The sequence below is a fragment of the Acanthaster planci genome, linkage group LG20, assembly GCF_054643075.1.
Source record: "Acanthaster planci isolate LZ-2023a linkage group LG20, COTS_SCS, whole genome shotgun sequence".
NCBI lineage: Eukaryota > Metazoa > Echinodermata > Asteroidea > Valvatida > Acanthasteridae > Acanthaster > Acanthaster planci.
Genome location: NC_141796.1, coordinates 11,523,528 through 11,547,703, shown reverse-complemented (window position 1 = coordinate 11,547,703; position 24,176 = coordinate 11,523,528). Strand labels below are relative to the sequence as shown.

The 24,176-nt window shown below is 38.8% G+C and overlaps 2 protein-coding genes across 6 annotated transcripts; one reads left to right on the top strand and one right to left on the bottom strand.

Moving 5' to 3' along the window:
* Nucleotides 1-17: 17 nt before the first annotated feature.
* Nucleotides 18-18,078, bottom strand: ttll1 (tubulin tyrosine ligase like 1). 3 transcript variants are annotated; one of them, XM_022250041.2, is made up of 13 exons: nucleotides 17,681-18,078; nucleotides 15,721-15,786; nucleotides 15,195-15,337; nucleotides 14,537-14,641; nucleotides 13,895-13,970; nucleotides 13,652-13,786; nucleotides 12,904-13,012; nucleotides 12,217-12,297; nucleotides 10,897-10,959; nucleotides 10,185-10,271; nucleotides 9,071-9,180; nucleotides 2,455-2,508; nucleotides 18-1,808 (listed from the first exon to the last, which is right to left on the bottom strand). In XM_022250041.2, exons 1-13 carry the CDS (start codon nucleotides 17,794-17,796, stop codon nucleotides 1,682-1,684), a joined length of 1,272 nt encoding a protein of 423 aa, XP_022105733.1. In that variant the 5' UTR covers nucleotides 17,797-18,078; the 3' UTR covers nucleotides 18-1,681. The 3 variants fall into 3 exon arrangements, with proteins under 3 accessions (XP_022105733.1, XP_022105738.1, XP_022105737.1); XM_022250046.2 differs by having other exon boundaries at nucleotides 17,837-18,078; XM_022250045.2 differs by having other exon boundaries at nucleotides 17,891-18,078.
* On the top strand, nucleotides 11,710-24,072 carry tmem41b (transmembrane protein 41B). Of its 3 annotated transcripts, none has more exons than XM_087130304.1 (7): nucleotides 11,710-11,847; nucleotides 18,800-18,965; nucleotides 19,683-19,811; nucleotides 20,674-20,767; nucleotides 20,990-21,094; nucleotides 21,575-21,713; nucleotides 22,005-24,072. In XM_087130304.1, exons 1-7 carry the CDS (start codon nucleotides 11,739-11,741, stop codon nucleotides 22,172-22,174), a joined length of 912 nt encoding a protein of 303 aa, XP_086986430.1. In that variant the 5' UTR covers nucleotides 11,710-11,738; the 3' UTR covers nucleotides 22,175-24,072. The 3 variants fall into 3 exon arrangements, with proteins under 3 accessions (XP_086986430.1, XP_022105706.2, XP_022105707.2); XM_022250014.2 differs by lacking the exon at nucleotides 11,710-11,847 and adding an exon at nucleotides 18,277-18,436; XM_022250015.2 differs by lacking the exon at nucleotides 11,710-11,847 and adding an exon at nucleotides 18,329-18,432.
* The last annotated feature ends 104 nt before the right edge of the window (nucleotides 24,073-24,176 follow it).

The window sequence follows — 24,176 nt, the reverse complement described above, 5'->3', positions numbered from 1 at the left end:
ACAAGTAACCTGAGACATAAACAAAACAAGCCTAAGCATTTATTCTTATTAATACTTTATTTCCATGACAACGGCCCTAAACATGAGCTCATGTACACTTAACGTTCACTCTTGCTTACACGAATGCAAACTTGGATCCAAAGCCCAATGTTCACTATAGTGTCATTCAGCAATAAGTATAATGAGAAGACATGACTGCAGTAGCACAGTGCTGGTGTATACAGCCAAAATCAGAAGCCATGACTGCATGCCTCTTTGACCAACAGGGTGTCGTGATTTGCCAATAAAACGTGTGAGGGTGGTGCAGCTGCCATTATGGCATCTTCTCATATAAGTCTAGAACAAGAGTTTGTGGCAATGCCCTGCAGGTTCAATGTACCATTTATCTCTGTAAATGTGAGTACATGCACGGTACATATCTAACATTCCCAATAATGGAGTATTTTAACATACTTGGTGTTAGGCTGTGTGGTGTTCAGCAGTAATAACACCAGTACACTATACATTTCATCATATTTTAACATACTTGGTGTTACGCTGTGTGGTGTTCAGCAGTAATAACACCAGTACACTATACATTTCATCATATTTTAACATACTTGGTGTTAGGCTGTGTGGTGTTCAGCAGTAATAACACCAGTACACTATACATTTCATCAAGAAAGTAAACCCCCCACATTTTTCTCATGCTCTCCAATCAACCAGACTTTTTTTTAAGTTGGGAAATGAAAGAGCAAGTACCGGTTACTTCCTGAACGTATTCTTTAAACCCATCCAACAAATACTCAGATTCCCACATATCTCAGTGTCTCAGTAAATCATTAGTATTTACAATACAAACATTGAATATTGTTTTCTTCATAAACCCCTTCCCAAGGCCGTATACAGCAACCCCCCCCATCCCACCCTGGAATAACAGTGACTAGTTCATCCAGGCTTCATGTTTACTGATATTCTGACAAAAGAATTGCCAGCAGTGATGTATCCTCCAGCGAGTTACCGCTAGCTACAATGTACATAGCCTGCTTGTCGTTTTGGTTTCATTTTCAGTGCTTGCATTCATGTACACGTATGTGGCTTTCAAAAACCTGAGTGCAACACACAGCCGCCATAACAAAGACACTGACTACTAAATTGTCCTTATCTGCAAGCTGTTATTTATGTATGCTGATATTTGTAGAACTAATCCATTAAGGTTTATCCAACACCATGGTGACTGATGATGTCATAAAGCAAAACAATATGGTAAATACCACTGTTCACCCCATCAAACCAGACAGAATCCAAGTAGGTAAACACAATGACCCATTTCACAGGATTTGATTGGTTTGCTATTTGACTCTAAAAACAAACCGACCCTAATTCAGGTCACTTTGATTACTTTTACTCCTAACTCTAAGTCCTGTCTACCCCTCTATTCCTTGTCATCCCTTGAGATGACTTGATGAGGACCACACTATGATCAGTGTGGGGTATTTCCATCCTGTTTTATTCAATGCCCTTTCAACTTGTTCATCTTCTTCATGGCCCTTGATTCAATGTTCCACCAACATGTACCTCGCAATGGCTAGACTTGATAATTAATCGTATGAACCAAGGATACATGTAGCCTTACTGGTCCTCTCTTGCTCAATGTCCTGCCCACACTTTTACTCTGATTGACATGACACACTCTTGACGATCACTTCCATGTAGCCTGGCTTTTTGATTTAGCATCCCGCCCCCTAGTTCCGAAGCCCTGCCCCCCAGCCAGCCTACTTTTACTGTCTCTCTCCAAGCTGTCTGCCTGTGCTAACTCTTCGTCATACCTAAAAACCAAATCATCAAAGACAGATAAAAAATCTGAAGGACATGATTCACATTCAACTGTTTGGCACGATCAGTTGATATGCCCAATCACTCAATTTTTGCTTGATCAGTAGATCTTGCTGCACAGTGATTTGTCAATCCCACCATCAGCCAATCACCTTTGGTTTCCTTTTCGCAGATGTGAAAGACTTTCAAAAAAAGGAAAGTACATTTCCAAGCAGGTCTTAGTTGGGCAGGCAAATTTTAAGTTTAAGACTTTGGTAATTAAAATAAATGCATCTTGAAACAAGTTTCATTCTTTTCCAAAAAAGTGTTTTCTGCATAAAGAACATTTCAGTTTCAATTGCATGTATCTCCCACACTAAAAAATATATATCTCAGCAGTCATCCTTGAAGGTAATCAATAACTCAAGACAGGAAGGGTACAATATGTTGCTTGTCTGTTTAGGGTTAGGACCTCACTGCTGAGGCACTGCTCCACTATACCCCTTTTTTCTCTCCAGCTACTTTGGAAATAAATTTCCCATTGTACCCACAGAGTTCCCCCCCTGTAGAAAACTATGTCCACCCCTCCCTTTGAGAATGGGACCCCAGTAAGTCAACCATTCTCCAACCATTTCTCTGCTAATCAGTTATTTTACTTACAGAAGTTCATAGTTGCCATAAAACTCTTTGGCTGGAATCTTATTCCATCTCACACTGCAATGACAAACAATTTTAACCACTGATCAAACACATTCAATTTATGAGTCATAAAATTCCTTCAGAGGTTTAAAGTAAAGCAGCCAAGAAAATCAAAATGCTGGACCAAAGATCAGTTACACACTACATAGCAATACAATCAAAAGGTATCACAAAATCTTTTCCTAATTCATACAGATATGGGAAACATTTCTGTGTAGAATTACTTTTATTTTCCAAATATGTACTTTTATGGTACATGTATGGGCAGCCGGTGTCCCTCATTTTGACTAAACAAATCTGACTTTACTTTAACAAAATATTACAGAGTTCTGTTTCTATACCGGAGACTGTCCCTAACAGGAACCCCAACGAATTATTTATGAAAAGCAGAACTGAAATTGAATGATCTTTGAAGTAACATCCTTCCTCCGGAAACAACAATAGTTGACAAATCAATGAATGAAGAGGCTTACAAATGTAGTTTCTGATGATCATGGCCAAGAGCACTGTTCCCTTTAGGTAAATTTTTAAGACTTAAACTAGGAAGACCTGTTTGTATTCAATGTCAATTGCCTGTATGTACAGAATTCTGATTGATGAGAAATAAAATTTCCACAGGAAATTCAAGAAGTAAATCTCATTCTCTACACTTTCCAATTTGCTTCACTGCAATGCAGGTGAATATCAAGGCCGAGATTTTCTCAGAAGAACCTGTTCAGAAATTTCCCTCCCTTGTTGGTCCACGGTAAGTTCTGTCTTCTCTTAAAAGCATCTTTCTTATCTGATATCTTTAATTACATATTTTCAGTTTCACAAAATCTCTGGTGTGCATGTAGTTCCAGCTTAAACTTCTGAATGCATGGTGTGCACATGCACGCTCAAAGCCCCTCCCTTACACACAAAAAAAAGAACATGATACCAAACCAAACGGAATGCACAAAAAAGCCTGGCATAAAGTTAAAGCTGTTAGACCCTCCTGTTTTTATCAGGTTCACTCAGCTGACCCTCCATTCACTGGATGTTGTGCAACTGGTGGTACTGGTTGGTACACAGCATTTAGATAGCCTTGAGGTGAACTATTCAACAGGACTAATGATTGTGCAATGTATTGACCAATATGTCCACATATACAACAGGTCTGGTGCATTGTGTCAGAGGTGTGGGTGATGGTTCTGTTAGCCCAGCACTTACTCTATAAATACCGTAACATGGAGGAAAAGAAGTTGCTCCAACATAATGATACCAGATGATTAAATGCCAAAGTCAGTTGATGCGACCAAGACGTACATGTACCTCCTCCCACCCCATCATCCATTTCCTCAAGTTCTCAAATTTGGAACAAGAGTCATCCACAGCCTCAATTACATACAGCACTAAAGCCTGAACTGGTTATTATTTTGTCCCTGAAGATGTTGTTCTTTATTTCTAGAACAGGTCCACTGAGGTTGAAGACTGTGACGGTGAATTCAGTGGATAAATGGATTTCATCATCTGTGATCATGTGCTCACCATGTACACCACATGTCCTCTCTGCCTGGTTTATCAAACAATATCAACTTCAAACTTTCTCATGGTAAAAAAAATAAGCTCTGTTCAAGGCCATTCTGGCTTCATAGCTAGGCGCCCCGGCTATCCATACAGTAGATCTAGATGGTAATCAACATCCACAGCCAAATTCCTTATTTACGGTATGCAGCCACCAATTCAACATCCAAAATACAAAAACCTTAAAAAATAGAAAACACATTAAGGAGGGACAGAGAATCATTGAGGAATTTAAAACAAACCAAACCCCACAGCAACAAAATCATTTTAAAATACACAAATGGTCAAAATGAACCCAGTTCAATAGAAACCTTTGAGGCATAGTGTGATATGTGTGAGACTGACAACTTACAAGATGATCCCTAATATCCGGTTCTGTTACATGAATATGCATGACTATTCAGCGCAGTGATCCAGCTCCAGTCACGCACCCTGAATTATTTATTCTTCCAGGGCAAACAACGTTGGACCAAAGTGCAACGTGCAGATTTATGAAACAATTACCCGACTCCAGAACATATTGACTGTTGTAAATGAAAAACTGACCCCAAACAGAAGCAGTGAAGTCTAAGCAGTAACTACGGGATAATTTGATGAGTAAAGTATTTGCATTCACTCTTATGAACACTGAAGCCAGCAAATCCTAGACTGCAATTGTGATTTTTTAAGTTGCTGATAGAGAAATAATTCAAGTTTTCTTTCTTGTCTTTCAAGAAAGGTTGTGGATGTACATACATTTCCACCATGCCATGAGGCCTAGTAAGTTTCTCTCCTTTACAAGTCCTTTGATTTTTCTTCATTCCTCAAGCATTCAAAATACTTTCTTTTCTAATTTTCAAGGATACAAAAGTAGATAAACTGGAGTTTACTTCAAAAGAATCAAAACGTTAGCATACAAACATGAAACTGATAAGAATGAAACCAAAACCATTTTTTTCCAAGCCAACTTCTAAAGCCATTCAAAAATGAGTGAAGGTACTTGTCAATCTGCCCACACCATCAACTTGAAAATCAAAAGGTTGGCATGTTTCCATGTTACCCTCAAACAAATCTGGAACTGACAAGAATAAACCAAAACCTTTTCCCGAGCCAAAAGTCATTCAAAAATGAGCAAAAGTACTTTTTAACCTGCCACACTTCAATTCCTGTACCATTACCTCTAGGAGTCTTCTCAGTCTTCAATACATGTGACAACAAAGACATTTTGGAAACAAATCGAGCACTGCTCAGCAAGAGAGCTCTGTAACCTGGCAGTAAATAAAAACCACCACCATAAATTTGCCCAAAGACATATGACAAAGAGTGGTATTCATTGATTTCAAGGAAGTTTTACAAATGACTCCAGAGTAACAACTGATAACTAGGGCCAAAGTACAGGAACACTCAAGGTTTGCCCATGGTGAAAGGCAGTGAACTGCACTGAATACAAACAATACTAACTATTTCTATTTATGATTTTATATCCCAGACATTATTATACATGTACCTGTTACATGTAAGTGCTTCTCAGGTACACGTATTTCAGTTAGTCAGTTGTGATTTTCATTGTCACTTTCATTGGCCAAAAAAGCCATCTTGTCGGCAAAAGTTTAACCCCTTTAAAAAAATGGAATGTGCTAAAATGGCCAAGAGTTAACCATCAAAGCAAAATTAGCTCTTAAAAGTTTGTCTGAAGTTTAGGATCCAGGAGAACTTTTTTCTTTTAAGAAGTTTTGCACATGTTACTTTATTACACATACTCTTTAGCCCTTCCCTGGTCAGTCATCTCATTCAGGGGCCTTGCACAATGACAAGCCTACGAGGATGGAATTTGAACCTACATGTACAACCTCCTGCTTGGTGACAGAGAACATTTAGTGTGCATTTAAAAACTAAATTGTCTGGAAAGTATTCTGAAATAAGTTGCTTAAGGCTTTGCTTTTCCCGTGAAATGCGAGAGGCATCCATGACTGTCACAAGTAGACTCCAGGTATGGGAATCTGATGATCATCCATCCAAGGAAATTTAGGCAACAAAAAACTTCCCCTTGGCTGTGTCGCAATTTTCTAATAAACGTCTAACAGTAATCTATATATGCAAACTAGTTGTTATGGTTACAGAACATCAACAGGTGACACAGATATGCATACCCCAAGCATCAGTCATACATCAAAGGAATGATGTTGCAATACTATACCCTGGGAAAGATTAGAATAAATCACAGCTTCTGTGGAGTAATATTTGAACAAGAATCCAAGGATTAACCAGAACAGTCGGATAAGCATTTGCAGGATAGAATAATTTGTTGTTTATGGAGGAGAGTGAGCAGGGGATAAGATTCATTCTTTTCACAGGTTGACTTTGGGTACATGTACATGCAGATCAACCAAACGTTTGTCGCCTGCAACGCCTGTCTGCTGTATACCAAATAAAAATTGAACAAGTCAGGTCTGGAACAAAGTCCAGGACCTAGACAACAATGTCTAGTATAAGAGTTGATCAATCAATAAAAACTGGAATCTATAATCAAAAATGAAGTCAGTGGCCTTTTCTTTACTTTCTTGCTTTGTTTTAGAGAAACTGTAACCTACTAAAACACCACCAGTAAAAGGCACATCTTGGAAACAACTTTTGATTGTGTCAAATCAAAATAATTTATGTTTCTCTCCTTTTTGTTTGTCCATATCTTGCAAGAGGTTAGAAATAGAGTCTCAGACAAACTACTCTTACTGTCCTTTGTGATATAATTGTCAAGTCAATAACAAATTTAACGGTGAGAAATTAAGGCGCATATAACCAGACAGTAAAAAGGCAGTGCAGCCAACCACATCGTCACACACATTCCTGGAAATCCCAGACTGACAAAAATATACCATCTATTGTATGCCAATGAATACACAGCCTTCTGTTTGTGTGTTTGGAATGCGGGACAAAGCCAGGCGCTAGAGGGTGTTGGCAGCGACAATATCAACAACAACAAAAGAACGGTCTTGTGAATACGTGGCCTTGTACTAGCCACAATTTCATCAGCGACTGACATTACGTTGCTGGTTGAGTATAAAGGTAATGTACATGTATCCATCCAGTGTCGATTGGAAATAACCAGTTTGTCCATAATCCCAGGCAAATGAAAACTTTAAGATTCTGACAGCAAATGTAATTGAAAAATTAATGTGCATGCATATAAATGACACAGACACATCTGTGTCAAGTAATTAAAGTGTCATTGCCCAGGGGCCATGGTACATGTACATACGGGTATTAAGTCATGTCTAAACCTAGTGGTTTGTGATCATGACTCAGTTTTGCCATATACCATGCTACAGTAGTGTCTTTGGCCACAGGCAAGAAGCCAGTTTTGCCATATACCATGCTACAGTAGTGTCTTTGGCCACAAGCAAGAAGCCAGTTTTGCCATATACCATGCTACAGTAGTGTCTTTGGCCACAAGCAAGAAGCCAGTTTTGCCATATACCATGCTACAGTAGTGTCTTTGGCCACAGACAAGAATGCCTGTTTTTGTGCTATGTACTGTGAACAAACAAAATCACTGACAAACTTGGCAAATTCCCTGGCTGACATCGTCTTCTGATGAAACTAAATGATGTAAAGTTGAAAAGGACGGTAAGAATAGTGAAAATGAAGGTTTTTTCTCTGTATGATCAGAAACTAATCAGTCATATCAAATACTGACTGATATTGCGGAGTACCCAGAGTGAATTTTGTGCATAGGTAATTAGGCAAAAATCGACCAATGGTTGCCAAATGATTAACTTAGCCTTTAGCGCGTTTCTCTTACATGCAGCGGATGTTTTGCTACAGGTACCTACATGTATTATTCACTAATGGCTCTGTGAAAAGGTCATATGCCAAGTGTGGGTAATTGAAAGTCAGGGGTTGAGTCAAGAGCTGAGAGGTACAAAACCTGTCACACAATGACGCTCTTGTCACAAAGCGACAGGCATGTAGAATTGGACAAAGGGAGTGGGCTCACTACTGTGGAGAGTTAGAAGTGGCCATGGCTTCATAACAGTGGTACCACACCATAAGCAGTAGAGATTTGACGATAGTTCTCATATAGACAACCTCACAAACAGAATACACTCCACAGCATCATCTTCACAGACATGAACCCTAACATCAGGAAAACAATCCAATTCTATTATTTGTTCATCACACAATACAGATTCCCATCCACCTTGCATAACTTCCAATTCCATGACCAATACTGGTACCCTAGATGAAACATTCAGACACTTTCAAGTGATCGTAATAAATCAGAAAATGATATGGATCTCCCACTGACCACTTACACAGCAGGTGTGTAGATTGACCACTGACCACTTACACAGCAGGTGTGTAGATTGACCACTGATCACTTACACAGCAGGTGTGTAGATTGACTGCATGTACCTCTGTTTTGTTTGGTTTAATTTTGTATACTGTAGCAACCAGTTTTAAGATATGATGTTAATCTTCCCAACATTTGGGCACCTGACCCAGGATTATCACATACTGTCAACATGTCATAAGAGTTTGACAGATCAAACCGTTCTGTATTTACTTTATCTGTTTTTATCTGCTTATCCTGAAACTGTTTCTGTGGAGGTCTTAACAAAAATATGCATGATGTCACTCTTTCAAAATATAAAACATACGATAGTATCAAACAAGGCTTAATAGCGGTGTCATGCAAGCAACGGTGCTATTTCCAAATGTAATTATGAGTCCTTGTATAGTTTTGAGGACCAAATGCTGCTCATCTGTGGTTGTAACTCAGATCTAATAGCCATGAGTTGTTTAACCCTAAACTGGGGAGAAGAATTATTAAGATTTTCAAAGAAACCATTTCAGCAAATGTGGCAGAGGTCCTGCTCAAGAATACAATTAAGCCTCAATTCTCGAGCTATGGTTAAAAAGTACATGGCAATCCCCATGCAGGTGTGGATACACCTGAAATAACACTGAAATGAAGCAAAGTGTCCTGCTTGTGGACACAAACATAAACAACACTCTCAAGCTCAATCTACCACAAAAGGTAAACTCTGCTTACTCAGGGGGTTCCCCATTTGGCATGACAATGTTGAGGGAATCATTGATGAGGTTATACTTCATGATACGATCGTTAGCTGTTGTTGATGTCAGAGAAGGAGAAGCGTTAACCTGACAGCAAAAACACAAAAAGCTCATTAATCCATGACTAAACACAAAACCAAATACACAGAGTGGGATTCGAACCTGCGATTTCAGGAACACAGATGTAGTGCTACAAACCTGCAAATACTATGGTAGTTTCCCTATTTGTCCACTTCAGGCCCCCTTAGCTTCATTGTTTATTCAATCAAAAGAACCAAAAGCACAGTTTCTAAAATGTACAAGTTGGCATGGCATGTACCAGTCCAAGGACAATCCTCAAAGGCAAGAGAGCAAAATTACAGTCAGACATTCTCTGACCATTTTTGGTGTTTGTCCAACCTTAAGACAACACTTGTCTGCAGGAAATGTAAAGGTTAAAGCTAAAAACCCCAAAATATTACTGGATTTTTCACTGTGTTTTTGTAATTTAATATGAGCTTGTATTCCTATGATCTTGGTGGACATGTCCAAACTAAAAGCTGATAATGAGAATGAAAATGATTGTGCTACCAGTAGCAACTTTTTGTTCAACCAATATTTTTGGCTGATTTAAGGCATTGATCTGAGGGGGTTAGGAATCTTCAATATGATTCTTAGTAACATTGGGTTTTCTAACCCGAAAAAGCTGCTGGGATGCATTTTTTACCTGCAAATTCTTCAACCTTGTAAATGCTTTGATCAAATCAAGCACGGTTTGTTAAACATGGAAAAGAAAAAAGAATTCTTAAATGAGTGTACACATCCTCCACCGAACAAATAAGGAAAATTACGGATGTTTACATGTCGTCCGGCATCAAGTGGTTAAATGCAAGAACTCTTTGTATCCATTGCTTCCAATTAGGTTTACTGAGATTGGTTTCAAACCAGAGACATCCCTTTTACTAGTATAAGCACCATGACAATCATGACACAGTACACCTGGGCCTACTAGGGCTGACTGTCCCAATATAATCCTCAGTATAAAAAAAATGAGATGCAATGGTCCTATAAATGAAGTAACTTGGCAAAAGGTTAGTACTTCAATTACTTACCTCAATTAACCACGGCTTCAAGTTGTCATCAATGATGATGTCATAACCATAACACTCAAAACAGTGTCTATCATTGGCCATTACATTCTGAAATAAAAGAACATGAATACTTGAGATGAGGTTTGTAACAACTAGATCCAATAACTGTTGGCTCTTTAATCCTAGACAGGTTGGTCAAGTCCTCTAGACCTTGACATTTTTCTAAAAGAAAGCTAATTGGTGATGATTCCTAATCAAACAACAAGATATGGATTTCACATGCAATACGTTATTCATCACAAAAACCTTGACAAGGCCTTCACAATTGGCCCCTCTTTGACAAAGTCCCATTATTTTATTCTCAAGTCAAAAAGTAAAAGCCATTTTAGTCTTAAGACAATACACTTCATCACAATCCTTTCTTTGTAGTTTCCTTGGTGTGAAACAAACTAATCAAGAATATTTCTGGTTACCATTGATGCAAGGTTATAGCAGGTCATTATCCCTAGAAAAATGCAGCCATAAAGTCAACTCCAGATTGGATGGAGGTACATTGTACATGTATGTGAGGTTATAATGCCTCCCCAAGGTCTTGGAAGATGAACAGGGGCTGGATTTGAACTGCCGACTTTCTAATAATGAGTTACAAACTCTCATCAATGAGTCCAGCTTGCTCTTTGTTACAACCAAGAAATACTACACAGATATGGAAAGACACTGATATGGTACTTACTGCCATTGCCTTCAGTGAGTGTACGATAACCCAATTCATCTCATCAAAAAGCTTATCTGTCACCTGAACCAAGAAGTGAAACAAAATGATCCCCAGTTTAGCACAGATACATGTACTATTTCTCTTTGTGAATAAGCCTTTTGCAAATTGAATTGGAATAAAATCTGGTACACTGAGTCTTTTAAATTTGGACAAACATGCAATCTAATTCTCCATACTAAAACACTGTTGCCATACCTCAGGATTCGGGGCAAGCATTTGCTTAGTTACATAAGAGACACCTTACAAACAATACACTGCTTTCAATGAATAAGAATGGCACAAAGGAACCAGTCCATTACAGAGATGGTGGTCACTGTGCAAAAGCTTGCCCTGAATCATGAGGTATAGCAACAGTGTCTTTAGTCTGGGGAATTCAAATTGTCATGTTTATATGCAATCGCATAACTCAGCGTACCAGACTTTCTTCACATTTAACCTGTAAAAACCTTCTTAACACACCTTTACTTCCCTTCAGGGGAGTTCAGTTGGACAGGACGTTTATCAAGGGGTGTGTGGTCTAGTGGTTGGGGTTTGTAACTGGCCCCAAGGTTGGGGTTTGAATCTGGCCATAAGGCAAGTCACTCCATCTTCCCATTCCCTCTCTCTGCCCAGCCAGGAGTATACATGGATTTCTGCAAAGGGGCACAGAGCCTATCTGCCCTGACTGGAACCAAGACGGGGCAATTTTTCTAGCAACGGAGGCTCCTTTGGTGGGAACTGGTTCACTGGTTCATGACTGACTATGACATCCATGCATTGTAATCGCGTTGCTCCTAACAACACCAGCCCTCCCCAGCAATATGGATCTATTCAACCAACGACAGGACGCTACTGCTCAAGGCAGACACTCCCAAGCAGTTGAGATGGTTCAGAGGAATCTTTCATTGACCAATGTTGATTCTGCGGAAAGTAAATAAACCTTCGAAAGCTACAACTGAGAAATCCTCATTTCAGTAGCAGGGCCCAATTTCACGGTGCTGCTTAGCACATGACATCATGCTAACAGAGGCTCCATGAATTTCATGAAGACGATAAGCAATAAGCACAGCCAAAGGCATGCTAACCCTGGGTGGAAGATTGGCTGAAACATAGTGATGTTACAATAGGAATCTCTATGTGCGCACACAACCTTTAGTACAACCATGCCATGCACCACCTTGAGGTAGCACTTCACTGAGATTAGCAATTTTACTGCTAAAGTTAGCACGACTTTTCTGCTATTGCTACGCAACTCCATGAAATTGGACCCAGCTATGTATGTATGACAATCTGTATTACCTCTTTGCCTCTTGTTCCTTCCAAGTAAAGTCTGAGATTATGCACCGTCCATTTCCCACCATGCTGAGCATTATACTCCTCCTGTGCAAGCAAATACCAACTTATCATGAAAGGAAATCTCAGGAAATGACATGAAAGAGTGAGATTGGAGGAAAATAAAATATCCACAGAATGATCACCGGAGGTTTATGAGGGGCCAACAGCAGTGTAGGGTGTATGGTATACGTTTGTGTTTGCCTCAAGACACCCCTTAAAATACCAGTTTCTCGTCTTAGACATCACCTTTTTAAACGCAAAAACACAGTAATGATAAACTTAGGACTATCAGAATCCTAAAACAGCGTGTTTTAAAAATCCTGAAATCAGGAAAATTCTGATGAAAAATCCTGACAAATCAAACCCCTGTATGTAATTTGACTACAAGTCAATTAGCCAGTTTGGTTTCCAAACAGCACTTGCCCAGTACGAGGCTATTCAGGAACAGCAGAATGCACACGATAGTTGCCCTATCAGCACAGCCATACCCTGAATGCACACCATCGGGTGTGTTACCAAAAGACATTGGCTTTTGGAAATACCAATATGGCTCACTGCTTTCAAACAATGTGTATATGGCACGCCCAATGACACAAAACAAAGAGAGCACACAAACTTAATCTCCTATGACCTCTGACTTCTGATGCTCACCCCGTGTTTCTGAATGGAGACATTGGTAAGATGGATGAACATGTTATCCAGCTCGTTCACATTGGCACTGTACTTGACTGTGCAGAAGCGACAGAAACCAAGCTTGTAGCTGCAAACAAACCAATAGTTACCATTTTGAACAGTCTTTGAAATATGACAAAAGAAATAAATACAAACAAGACAAGTCACAAGACCAATCACAAGGCCAGTCACAAATCAAAAGACAAGTCACAAGACCAATCACAAGGCCAGTCATAAGACCAGTCAAAAGACAAGTCACAAGACAAGCCGCAAAACCAATCACAAGGCCAATCACAAGGCCAGTCGCAAGACCAGTCACAAGAACCAGTCACTAGGCCAGTCACAAGACCAGTCACAAGAACCAGTCACAAGACCAGTCACAAGAACCAGTCACAAGTAACAGGGTGAAAAGTGACAAGGGGAATGCCTTTGTTCCAGCTTATTTGACCAACTAGTGGCCTGAATTCAGACTTGAAATCTTGCATTGATCTTGTGTTGGTGTTTTATTGGTCTTGTGATGGTATTAAGAGGTCTCAACTACACGTATGACGCTACAAAACGCAAAATGCTGACAGAGTAAACGCCAGTAAAAGCGGTGGCACAGGAAAAACAATAGAAAGGCGGGAAAATTTGTGCAGTGTGGTGCAGCTCTAAATCCACTGAAATCTTATAATACCTTTGAGTTTTGATTTCATGATTCTAAATAGGGTTAACGACAAATACTCACATATAGCATTTGAGAGGTCGATATGTCGTCACAAGGACATAGATGCGGAGATCAAATTTCTTGCCACCAATCAGGAGAGGGTTGTCGATATATTTGGCAATGACGTAAGCATCCTTGGCTGAAGGAGCTTGGAATCTGTCAAAATTTGATTGATACTGATGCATGAGAAACAGACTAGTAGACAAGTAGATGGGGTTAAAAATGATAATACTGCAGTTGCTATGGTAATGGTATAATACTTACGAGGATGTCCGACTGTCTCTGGACCATTTCTTCAGCTGTGATAACTTGTTGATTAGGAAGATGCCGATACCACGAGCTGTGACCAAAACAAGCCTGCATCATCACCACTAGATCAATCAACATCACCACTAGATCAATCAACATCACCACTAGATCAATCAACATCACCACTAGATCAATTAACATCATCACTAGATCAATCAACATCATCACTAGATCAATTAACATCACCACTAGATCAATCAACATCATCACTAGATCAATTAACATCACCACTAGATCAATCAACATCATCACTAGATCAATCAACATCACCACTAGATCAATCAACATCATCACTAGATCAATTAACATCACCACTAGATCAATCAACATCACCACTAGATCAATCAACATCACCACTAGATCAATTAACATCACCACTAGATCAATCAACATCATCACTAGATCAATCAACATCACCACTAGATCAATCAATATCACCACTATTATTCTGGTCTTCATAACATTGATTATTACACCCTTGAATCACCATCTTGATATATTTAATCACTAGTATCAGATTATCGTTAAATACATGTCTTGGGCGTCTTTCAAATAACGTCCAGCCAAAGAAATCTCCGAGCCATTGTCATGTCTCACCTTTTCCCGTCGGTTTCATAATCCAAGTACTGGAGGGATTTTTCCGGAACTCTTCAACAAAGAGATTATAATCAGCTGGCAATAGAAATGTGACCGGTATGAAATCTGACAAGAAATCATGGAAACGAAGAAAGGTTAAAAACCTCAGGCATGTATTTCATGAGAAGTTCATAAAAATCTTGGCAAGATAGATCTTAAGTTTGGCATTGAATAGGCAGGAAAAGCTCTCATTAACATTTAACAGTTGACTCTACACCATCACAGAGGCTTCATAGCTGTGTATAACATAATCCAAATGAAAGTATAAGGCAGTAAACAAAAGTGTCGTTCCAACTTCACAGTCGACTTTTATTAAACTTCTTGAGCAGCAGAAGCTATCCTGTACCAAATTTACATGTATTGTACACGTACATGTACATGTATATGCAAAGTTAAAATCGGTCACATCACAAGAATGATGAAGATATTTTATCTTGTGCTTTTGCTCGAACAAAAATTGTCCAAGCTTAAAGAAAGTCTTGTTTTAAATGTTCCTGCTACCTTACAGCGCATGCATGTGTTAGCATTCCTAGGAACCAAAGTATCTGTAATATATGTCAGGGTGGTTTTTTTTTCTAACAAATCAAGCACCAAGAAGTAAAGCCAAGTTGTCCCTTACCAAGATGAATATATTTGCCATTCTCATCTTTCTCAGCTAGTGGACTGCCCTCTTTGTCTAACTCCTTGCGATATCTCTTGATATTCTTCACCATTAAATCTTTCCTTGTCAATTCATAATGGTTTGGAAAGTGATTGATCACCCTGAAATCAACAAACAATTTGAGAAAAAAGCTATGGTTATTTCTTCTCTCAGAGGTAGTTAAGTTCCAACTCTTGGTCTCAAGTGGGGCTTTCATAAATTCGGGATAAAACACGGTCACACATTGTATCCTTCTGATTACATTTAATTGCGTTAACTGGTCAGCTGTTAACTGCGCAACAATCATGACTCTAATTCCAGTACTGGTATTCTGCTGTATTAAATAACGTATGTAATTTACTGAACATAACATCGAGAGCTCAACTGTAGTTTCCAAAATGAAACAAATATTAAAAATGTTTTTACAAGACTACTGGTTGTACAATACATTTCAGAAAGAAGGAGAGTTGAGGGAAGGGTGTCTCTTTAGGGTCATTTGACTTACTGATCATCTTGCAGTCTGTAGCCAGTATCAACATTGAAAATGTTACGAGTGGTCTGTACACTGCTCCTGTAAAAACATACAAAAATTAGAGTAAAATTAGCCTTCACATTTATCGACTATGACTATGCTGACAAGTAAATGTTTGTTTTATAGTCAATCGTCTATGAAATCTCTGGCTGTACTTTGAAACAATTTTTCACAACAGCAAATTAGAAAAACAGGAAACTGCCTGATGGCAGAATTATTGGCAAATTGTGCCGTAAGACTGAGAGATCCCACCAACATTAGGTCAAGCAAAAGCACAGCTTGACCGATCATCATGGTTGCATCCAACATAATGTCATAAATATTACATCTGACATCTCTAACTTCCTCCCATGTTCTGCACCGGCATGACCAGGTAGTTCGTTGGACAGGCAAATGGTCTCTCCGCTGTGCTTTCTATATGCACATTACCAGCATGGCCATATACACAATGCTCACATTACACACAGAGCATTTGTTTGAATTCGTGATTGGTGATGACACATTTACTGTTGCAATGTTGCCACTATGACCACATGTAAGGCCTAAGTTGATTCCAAATTTCACAGCATTTGGTCAGGCGCTCTAAACACATGATCTGCCTAGTTCCTACCGGTACATGTGCGCTGAACTTATACAAGTGTATGGCCTTGGCTACAGGGGGCGCACTGTCCCAATTCAAGGAAGTCTCTGCCAGGCTGAGGAGCTTAAAAAGTACCCCTACAATTTCTTTTGAAAAGAGTAGGATTGTGTACGTATGGCGCAGAATCAACTCTCTAGATTCAAGGGCTCCCATCTGGCAGCAAAGCAGACAAAAATGTTTTTGAAAATTTGTCAGACGAGCCTGAGAAATTCAAGGGATGTCATTAGAAAAATGGCTGCTGAGAAGACTGACTTGGCAACATTTACTTTTTGGGGGGTGAGTTCGTTTTGGGTGGATTTCAAATTTAATTAGTTACATTGTACATGTAACCTAGGCCTACTAAAATTTGAAAATCAAATGAAATATGAAGGACTAAACACATTGCTTTTTGTGTGATAGTCCTTAGGGACTTCACAGTTGCCCACAATGGGGCTCCGAACGTTGTTGATTTTACACAGTTTTCAATGGAGCTTGAATTAGTGCAGTGCACCCTACACAATCTGACAATGTGCATGACTTGCTTGCTTACCAAAAAATAATAAGAGCACCACAACAAAAAGTTATAACACTGTTAATTAGGGGGTCTAACACTTAACAGGAGGTCAACTCAAGCAAACATGGCTGAGCATAATGGGGGATGGGTTTGTTTGTTTGTTTGTTTGTTTATTTTGCTACACCCAAATATAGCATCTGTCCCAACTACAGCTGAGACAGTCCCAACTGCTGTGGTTGGGCTGGCCCAACTATTGTTGACCATGTTGACCAATTCCTATAGAAAATTTCTCAACCTTAGGCCTATCCAAGTTTATGCATCGTACACTTGACACAATTCATTTCAAATATGGCACTTCATCTATGACATGACATTGTAAACAATATGACTTTGGCACATGCTGGGCACATGTACATACATTGGACCTCTGCACTGTACCGATAGTTAGGCCGGCCCAACTATAACACTCTAGTTGGGACAGGCTCAACTATAGTTGGGATTGATGCTTCAGTTGAGGCATAACAGTTTCATCATGTTCATCCGCATCCGAGCACATGCCGGAATGCCGGATCAGTCTGTCAGTGACCTGTCCTTGCCTGCTATCGTGTTAAAGAATACGGAGCGAACCAGCATGCATTACTACTCTAGAATCACTGGTCAAGATTCAGATCCTTGTGAAATACACAGGCCCTGATGAGTCAGATGCTCGTTTTTGTGCCTTTCCATTCATTCGTCACGCACGTTCATCATGTATCTTTTAATTTTAGTAAGTTCTTGTCCTTCACCAGGCCGGGACTCACCAATAAAAATTCCAATCTTCTTCGGGTGACACTTGCACCCAGCCTCGCTTCTCAAAATTACCCATAAGGACGGTTTTATCCTGGTCAGTCGCGAATTTTACTACTCTTCCTGACATGTTGATAACTTTAAAATCAAACAAAATGTGTTAAAATTACCGAAACAAAAATGGACTACATGGTCATGATCGTGTTGCTAAGCACAAGACTCACCCATTTTCAATTCAATTCTGCCTGTCAAAGTAAAGTCAATAATTTATTTCTTTAGTCTCTTTTTTTTAGTAACTTGTTTTGTCACGATAAAAATAAAAAAATTACATCATGACCAAATTGCAGTATGTAAGCATAATAACCTATCATAAATAATGAATTATTTAGTCACTACTGTTTCACTTTCTCAATAAAACTCGGTTTTTATAAAAGAGGAATAATATACTTTGGAACCCAATTACTGTGGGATGGTTGAAAAAGAAAAGGTATCCGAAATTTTAGTAAACGCTCAGCTATTCTTTAAAAGAAATGTGGAAAGCGCCCCCACCTAGCCTATCAGTATATGTTGCAATATGTTTTCTGTCGTCTACGCTTTTACTCCATGTGCTTTAGTGACGCTGAAATAGGTACACGTACGTGTACGTGTATGTGTACTGTACATTGCTAAATCATGCTAAGTTAGTAAACGTACGGAGAAAATGTCACTGCGGTCACAGTACAAAAGACCCCCTTTACGGGAATCTCAAGAAAATAATTCAGCGAAAGTCAGTGAGTGTGTAGTTTATGGACATTAATTCGTCTTATTATTGTGACGAAATGTCATGATTGTTGGGTTACCTGGTACAACAGGGCCCAATTTACATGACGATCAGTGACGATCATGATCACGATGTACACCGGTAGGCTACAATGTATATAACTAAGTTAAAGGATGATCGTCAGTCATGCGCCCCATATGTGGCACATGTGAAGCACCAGCTGCTAGCTGTTAGCATAGCCTTGACCTATGTGTAACGTCTTATGATCGCACTGATTATGCTATTTATTCATGTTCTTGCAACTTCTGTCAGGACTCAGCTCAGATTCCATAAGTTGGTTTGTCATTTTCATAATATATTTCTTGTTTTGCAGACAATATGGACAAAGTTGACGTGGTAAACACCACCAGTGAATTAAGTGAAGATGATACTACAGATAGAAACAAAACTACAAGGTCTTTCATTATTTTGGGCGTGATATTTCTCTTAGCCCTGGGTGTGATGGGTTTCGTGTATGTTAGCTTTCCACACTTAGACCCGTAAGTAGTAACATTATTCTTGTTCATGCGATGTCGTGATAAAAGTATGGCATACCATACATGTAAACATACGTGTAGCAATTGAATTTTTTATTGAGTAGACCTTGAAAGGCCTTTGATAAACTTCCTGTCATTGTTTCCTTGTCCTTGGGAAAGAGTTCTATATACGAACGCCAGTAATTATTCAGTGACCTATTAGCCATCAGAAAGCAAAAACATGCCCAAAAAAGTTCAATTCAGGAGGGAAAAAACCAACTCGTTTACTAAGAAAACATTTAGAAGTTTTCAGACCAATCCCATAGGGTTTGTGCATAGTGTGTCAAGTTGCATCCGTATATGGAACTCTTTCCTTTCCTTGCAACAACTTTTTAGTCGTCCACTGTCAGTGAACTCAGTACATAGTTAGTTTGGTAATCCAGTAGCACATGCCATAAAACAAAAGCATGTCACAATCTTTAGATCATTCAGGAATAACAAATAGGCACTTGCGATGTCAGCCTGATCAGCAAGGCTGTGCACTGTCACGCTGAACATGTCCTCAGTCGCTCGCTTTGTTCTAAAATGACCTTGCCTGATCTGCTATGTGTGCTTTGACCTTGAAAAAATCGACAGTTAATTTTTTGCATTTTCATTATCAATTGTCCACCCGTTTTGATTTTTCATGTCATCGTTTCTCTCTTTGATCCAATATGTTTTCTCATTTCTATATACATGTAGGGATGAAGTGCAATACGTGAAGTTACCTAGGGATATAGAAGATGCCAAAGCCCTGGGAAGGGTGTTGTCTCATTACAGCAAAACAAACTACATCACTGTCATGGTGGCATTCTTCACAACGTATATATTGTATCCTTTATCAACCCAAACATTGTCAGAATCATCCACCCTGCAGGAACCTAAAGTCACATTCTGTTTGCATATTGGTCATTCTATAAATTAGGGGTCCAATTTTTTTGTGTCCTTGTTGCATCTGGCATGTGATTTTGTAAGTTCAAGACACAGTCTCTAATTTCCAAGGGTGATGAATTTATGTAAATTACCTGCCAAACAACTAGAAATAGTTTGAAATCAATTTAGGTGATATTTCCATGTCAAATTACACAGGTCAGGTAACGGACACAAAAAAGTCACACTTTTGGACCCAGAATTTATAGAATAACCGATATAAATTTTGAGGGCATCAAATCCTGTGAAATAATTGATGTTGAGCTACATGTGTTCCTTCTCGAATCCTGACTTGCCAAGTGACAATCCCGCTTTCGTATTGATTCATAGAAAAGCTTGTCAGTTTCCACATGAGTTCAAACGAAAGAACATTTTGCTGTGTCACTCAGTTTTGACATCCTAATTAATGTAGTTATCTTGGAATGAAAACTGTTAACTGCATTTGGGACCCACTCTGTGAAAATGAGTCTTAAGTCGCCAGAGCGACTTTCTTAAGTAAAAAGTCCTTCAGAATAAGTTTGCACAGTGTAAATCAATAGGAACCCCCAGCATTTGTCACTATGGAGTATCAACTTTCATCAGGATGCCAAACTGAGTGATACATCAAAACAAACAACTCAGTTTGCTCTTTTCACAGAGTGGGTCACATTTGGGCATGGTTCCTAAACAAGTACACCAAATTAACCTCAACAAGTTAAAAAGTGTTGTAGAACAGGATCATATTCCTATACATTGCAGTTGTTTTCCTGATTTCCTTTTTCAGCTTACAAACTTTTGCAATTCCCGGCTCCATATTTCTCAGTATTCTCTCTGGTTTCCTATTCCCATTCCCTCTAGCATTACTCATGGTCTGTCTGGTAAGTTAATTTCAACCTAATTTTGCCATCTAACAAAGTTTCTTATATATAAGATGCATATAAAGCATCTCAGTGCCTCAACTGTGTCAGAAGTACTGTAAAAAGATTGATAGTACGTGTTCAAGAAATAGAAAATGTAGAATCACCTCCATGCACCGTGTCATTTTGAATGAGGTTGTTTAAATTGTGTTTTTGTTTATTGGGTTCTTGTGTTGTTTACAGTGTTCAGCCATTGGTGCATCCAACTGTTATTTATTGTCCTACCTCGTTGGTGTCCGGCTTGTCATGAAATACATTCCAGACAAAGTAGAGAGCTGGTCAGCCACGGTGAGTCTGAAAGATTCCTTCATATTGTGTAGAGAAGTAATTGTTGCACAGTATCTTGGTTAGAGACACAAAAGTCTCATTGATAATGACTATGGCTGTGGCTGTTTACTATACATGTAGTGTATAAATGGCAAATAATTTAGTCATAGCCACTAAACACCTGTTTTATATACATCCTGTGCAATGTGCACCATATTTCCTTGATGAGGTCTGATCTTCAAGATTTCAAAGCCCTCTCTAAAAGAATTAATTTCTCAGAAATACCTTAGTAGCAAATACTATTCTAAGTGTAGATATGCTTAGCTGGTGGCGTAGATGACCGGCAAAACTGATTTTTACGAGACCATGAATTTGCCAGAAAATGTTCTGCTTTGTAACTTGCCAAACCTCAGCCAGATTATTAGCGGGTAATTGCCTTCAAATTTGACTCTGCATTATTGCTTTATAGATTGTTTACTAAATTTCTTTCTTTTCATTCAGGTGGCCAGGCAGAGGCATCATCTTCTGAATTACATCATTTTTCTACGAATCACCCCGTTTCTACCCAACTGGTTCATCAACATCACATCGCCTGTTCTGAAAGTACCCATCACCCCATTTTTCATTGGAACATTCCTAGGTTGGTGCGTTTACTTAAGTGTCACAAGAATGCTCCATTTAATTTCAGGGAAGCAGAAGCTGTTTTGAGCAGGGATAAAAATATTGTGGAGACCAGCTTTATTAAATAATTCAGAAATGTTTTGGCATATTCATTGGTTAGCACAGACACAAACAGTAAAATAGAAATATCCTACTTTGAGAATTATTATTTCCCATTATCTTATTTCAGTGAGTTCTCACCCACCATCAGTGGTAAGAGTAACAAACTAAAAACAAACTTGTAATATTTGAATCTTTATTCTTGCTCTAGGAGTAGCACCACCGTCTTTCGTAGCAATCCAAGCGGGAACCACTTTGTATCAACTCAGTCACTATGGTGATGCCGTTTCTTGGACCTCTGTCATTGTTCTAGCTGTTTTGGCCGTTGTGTCAATCTTACCGGTAATATTGAAAAATCGTTTAGGAAAGAAGTTTGAATAAATGCAAAACAAGAAAACTGGTTGGTGCCTAATTTAGTCTATATGATGAGAAGATGCCATCATTCAAAAGTATAACAGGTATTAGCAGGCTGGTCAATAGTATTTATATTCACCAGTATATTTTATATTGACTTATGTATGATGGAAGTGATCTTGGCAGTGTTGGTTGCGGGTATTGAGGAGAATGGAAATATGTCAATGCTGAGATGGAATTCCACAAATTGGGAACTTCCACTTTGTTGAGAAGCACTGCCCATTTTACTGTGGCAACAGGATTATTTAATGGTGAAAAAGACAAGATTTTTTGATTAGATTATTTAAGGGAAATTCACTGCCAGTTTTATCTTGGCGTGTAAAACTAACACTTTATTATCGACTTTGTTATAATAATGATGTGTGTAAGATGGAGCAAAACTTAACCGAGAACAATAACTACAGGTGCAGATTATGTACATCTTAGCAATTTCAGGTGCTTGACCACAGGGACTGTGGGCTCTGTAGAGGGCGCTGGTGCCCATTCATCAATGAGATTACCCTTTAGAGTTACAATATGGAGCCAGTGATGGGATATACCAGTATCTTAACATGCATCTTTCAAGCACAACGTTTTTAAAGTTTATAGAGGGTCTGATGTTTCAATACTTGCAGAATGGCAGAATCTTTTTTCCAAGGCTTTGTAATAGTTCGCTGAACTCAGTAAACAGCAGCAGGTTCTGCATTTCTCCACCACAGTTTAAAAAAGTTGTCATTAGTAATTGTTTTTTACATAAAAATTGACAATATACAAAGCAAAACATCTCACCTATCATATTTTAGTGCTGGTTATGTTTTGGATGAATGTAAAACTTTCTGAAGAATCAAAACTGTCTCCAGTTATAACACAGCCAGCCCCAGTTTTTTTCTAATTGTAGTTAATATGCAGCTGATTGTGAGAAGTAGATTGATGCACCATGAGAGTACTAATAGACATTCACAATGACAAGTAATTAATTATGTTAATTAACAATGAGCCATCATTGTAATATATTTTTCACAACCTTAAAGTCCTTTAGATAAATGTCAGTGACTTCTGAAATAGCATAAGCACTTTGTAAAAAGAGAAAACCAATATCATTTGGCCCAACCAAAGTGAAGTAGTCATTATTTACAAGAAGATGCACCTTGCATTGCCACAGTGGTCGTACTCTACCTGTAGAACTTGGAGCAATTGATTGGGACATTTCCAGGAAGGGGGAAGGAGCAATCATCCCCTGTGAACTGATAAACTATTAACAATGAAGGGGGGTCTCAATTTAGATGTTGTGTAAAATGAGGGTTTTGTCACCTCTTTTTATTTCTTTTCATTTTTCACCATTTTCGTTTCTTTTTCGATTTTCCGGGGGGAGAGGCTCCTTCCCCTTGTGACACCCATGAACGTGTTGCAATCAAGTAGTCTTGGTCAAGATTCTAAGTCCTGTTATTCTGAGCCAGATTCAGGATCCAGCAAGGCAAGCTTAGGACATTTCTAAGATTTGAACCTTTCGTCGTCTGAAGGAATCGAATACTCCTGTGACTTCAAAATACAGTATGTCCTTGATTGGAATGGAAACGCCTGTGTCAAAGTGATCAGCCACTTTGTCTGCTTCTGCTCTTTGTCTACATCATGAATTGAGTTCACTTGAATGCTTTTCATTGTTTTGGAATCATTGTTGTTGGTGTAACGAGGAAATTCAGAGATGACAGAAACACCTGTAGCACTCCTCATATTGAGATTATATTGACCGTTGAAAAACAAAAATCTTAGTACATGTATCTTGCGTTAGTTGTACATGTATGTTTTGTTGGAAAATATTGCCATTGAGCATTGAGACATTGCACACTAGTAACTGAATAAAAGGTTTATCTGGATAGTGGAAATGATTCATGGCTTGTTTGATAGAATTTATTCCTGTTAGGATCTGTTTTCCAGGCCAGTGGGTGAGGTGAGTTGGTTTGCCTTTAACAAAAGCAGACAATTCAAGTAC

Bases quoted from the DNA above. Each gene is read 5' to 3' on its own strand.
- tmem41b (XM_087130304.1), top strand. From the start codon at position 11,739: ATGGATCTATTCAACCAACGACAGGACGCTACTGCTCAAGGCAGACAC. The intron at 20,768-20,989 runs GTAAGTTAATTT...TGTTGTTTACAG, and splicing joins CATTACTCATGGTCTGTCTG to TGTTCAGCCATTGGTGCATC. The intron at 21,714-22,004 runs GTTGGTGCGTTT...TTCTTGCTCTAG, and splicing joins TTTCATTGGAACATTCCTAG to GAGTAGCACCACCGTCTTTC.
- ttll1 (XM_022250041.2), bottom strand. From the start codon at position 17,796: ATGTCAGGAAGAGTAGTAAAATTCGCGACTGACCAGGATAAAACCGTC. The intron at 12,298-12,903 runs GTGAGCATCAGA...TTGCTTGCACAG, and splicing joins TCTCCATTCAGAAACACGGG to GAGGAGTATAATGCTCAGCA. The intron at 1,809-2,454 runs GTAAGTAAAATA...TTTGGTTTTTAG, and splicing joins TATGGCAACTATGAACTTCT to GTATGACGAAGAGTTAGCAC.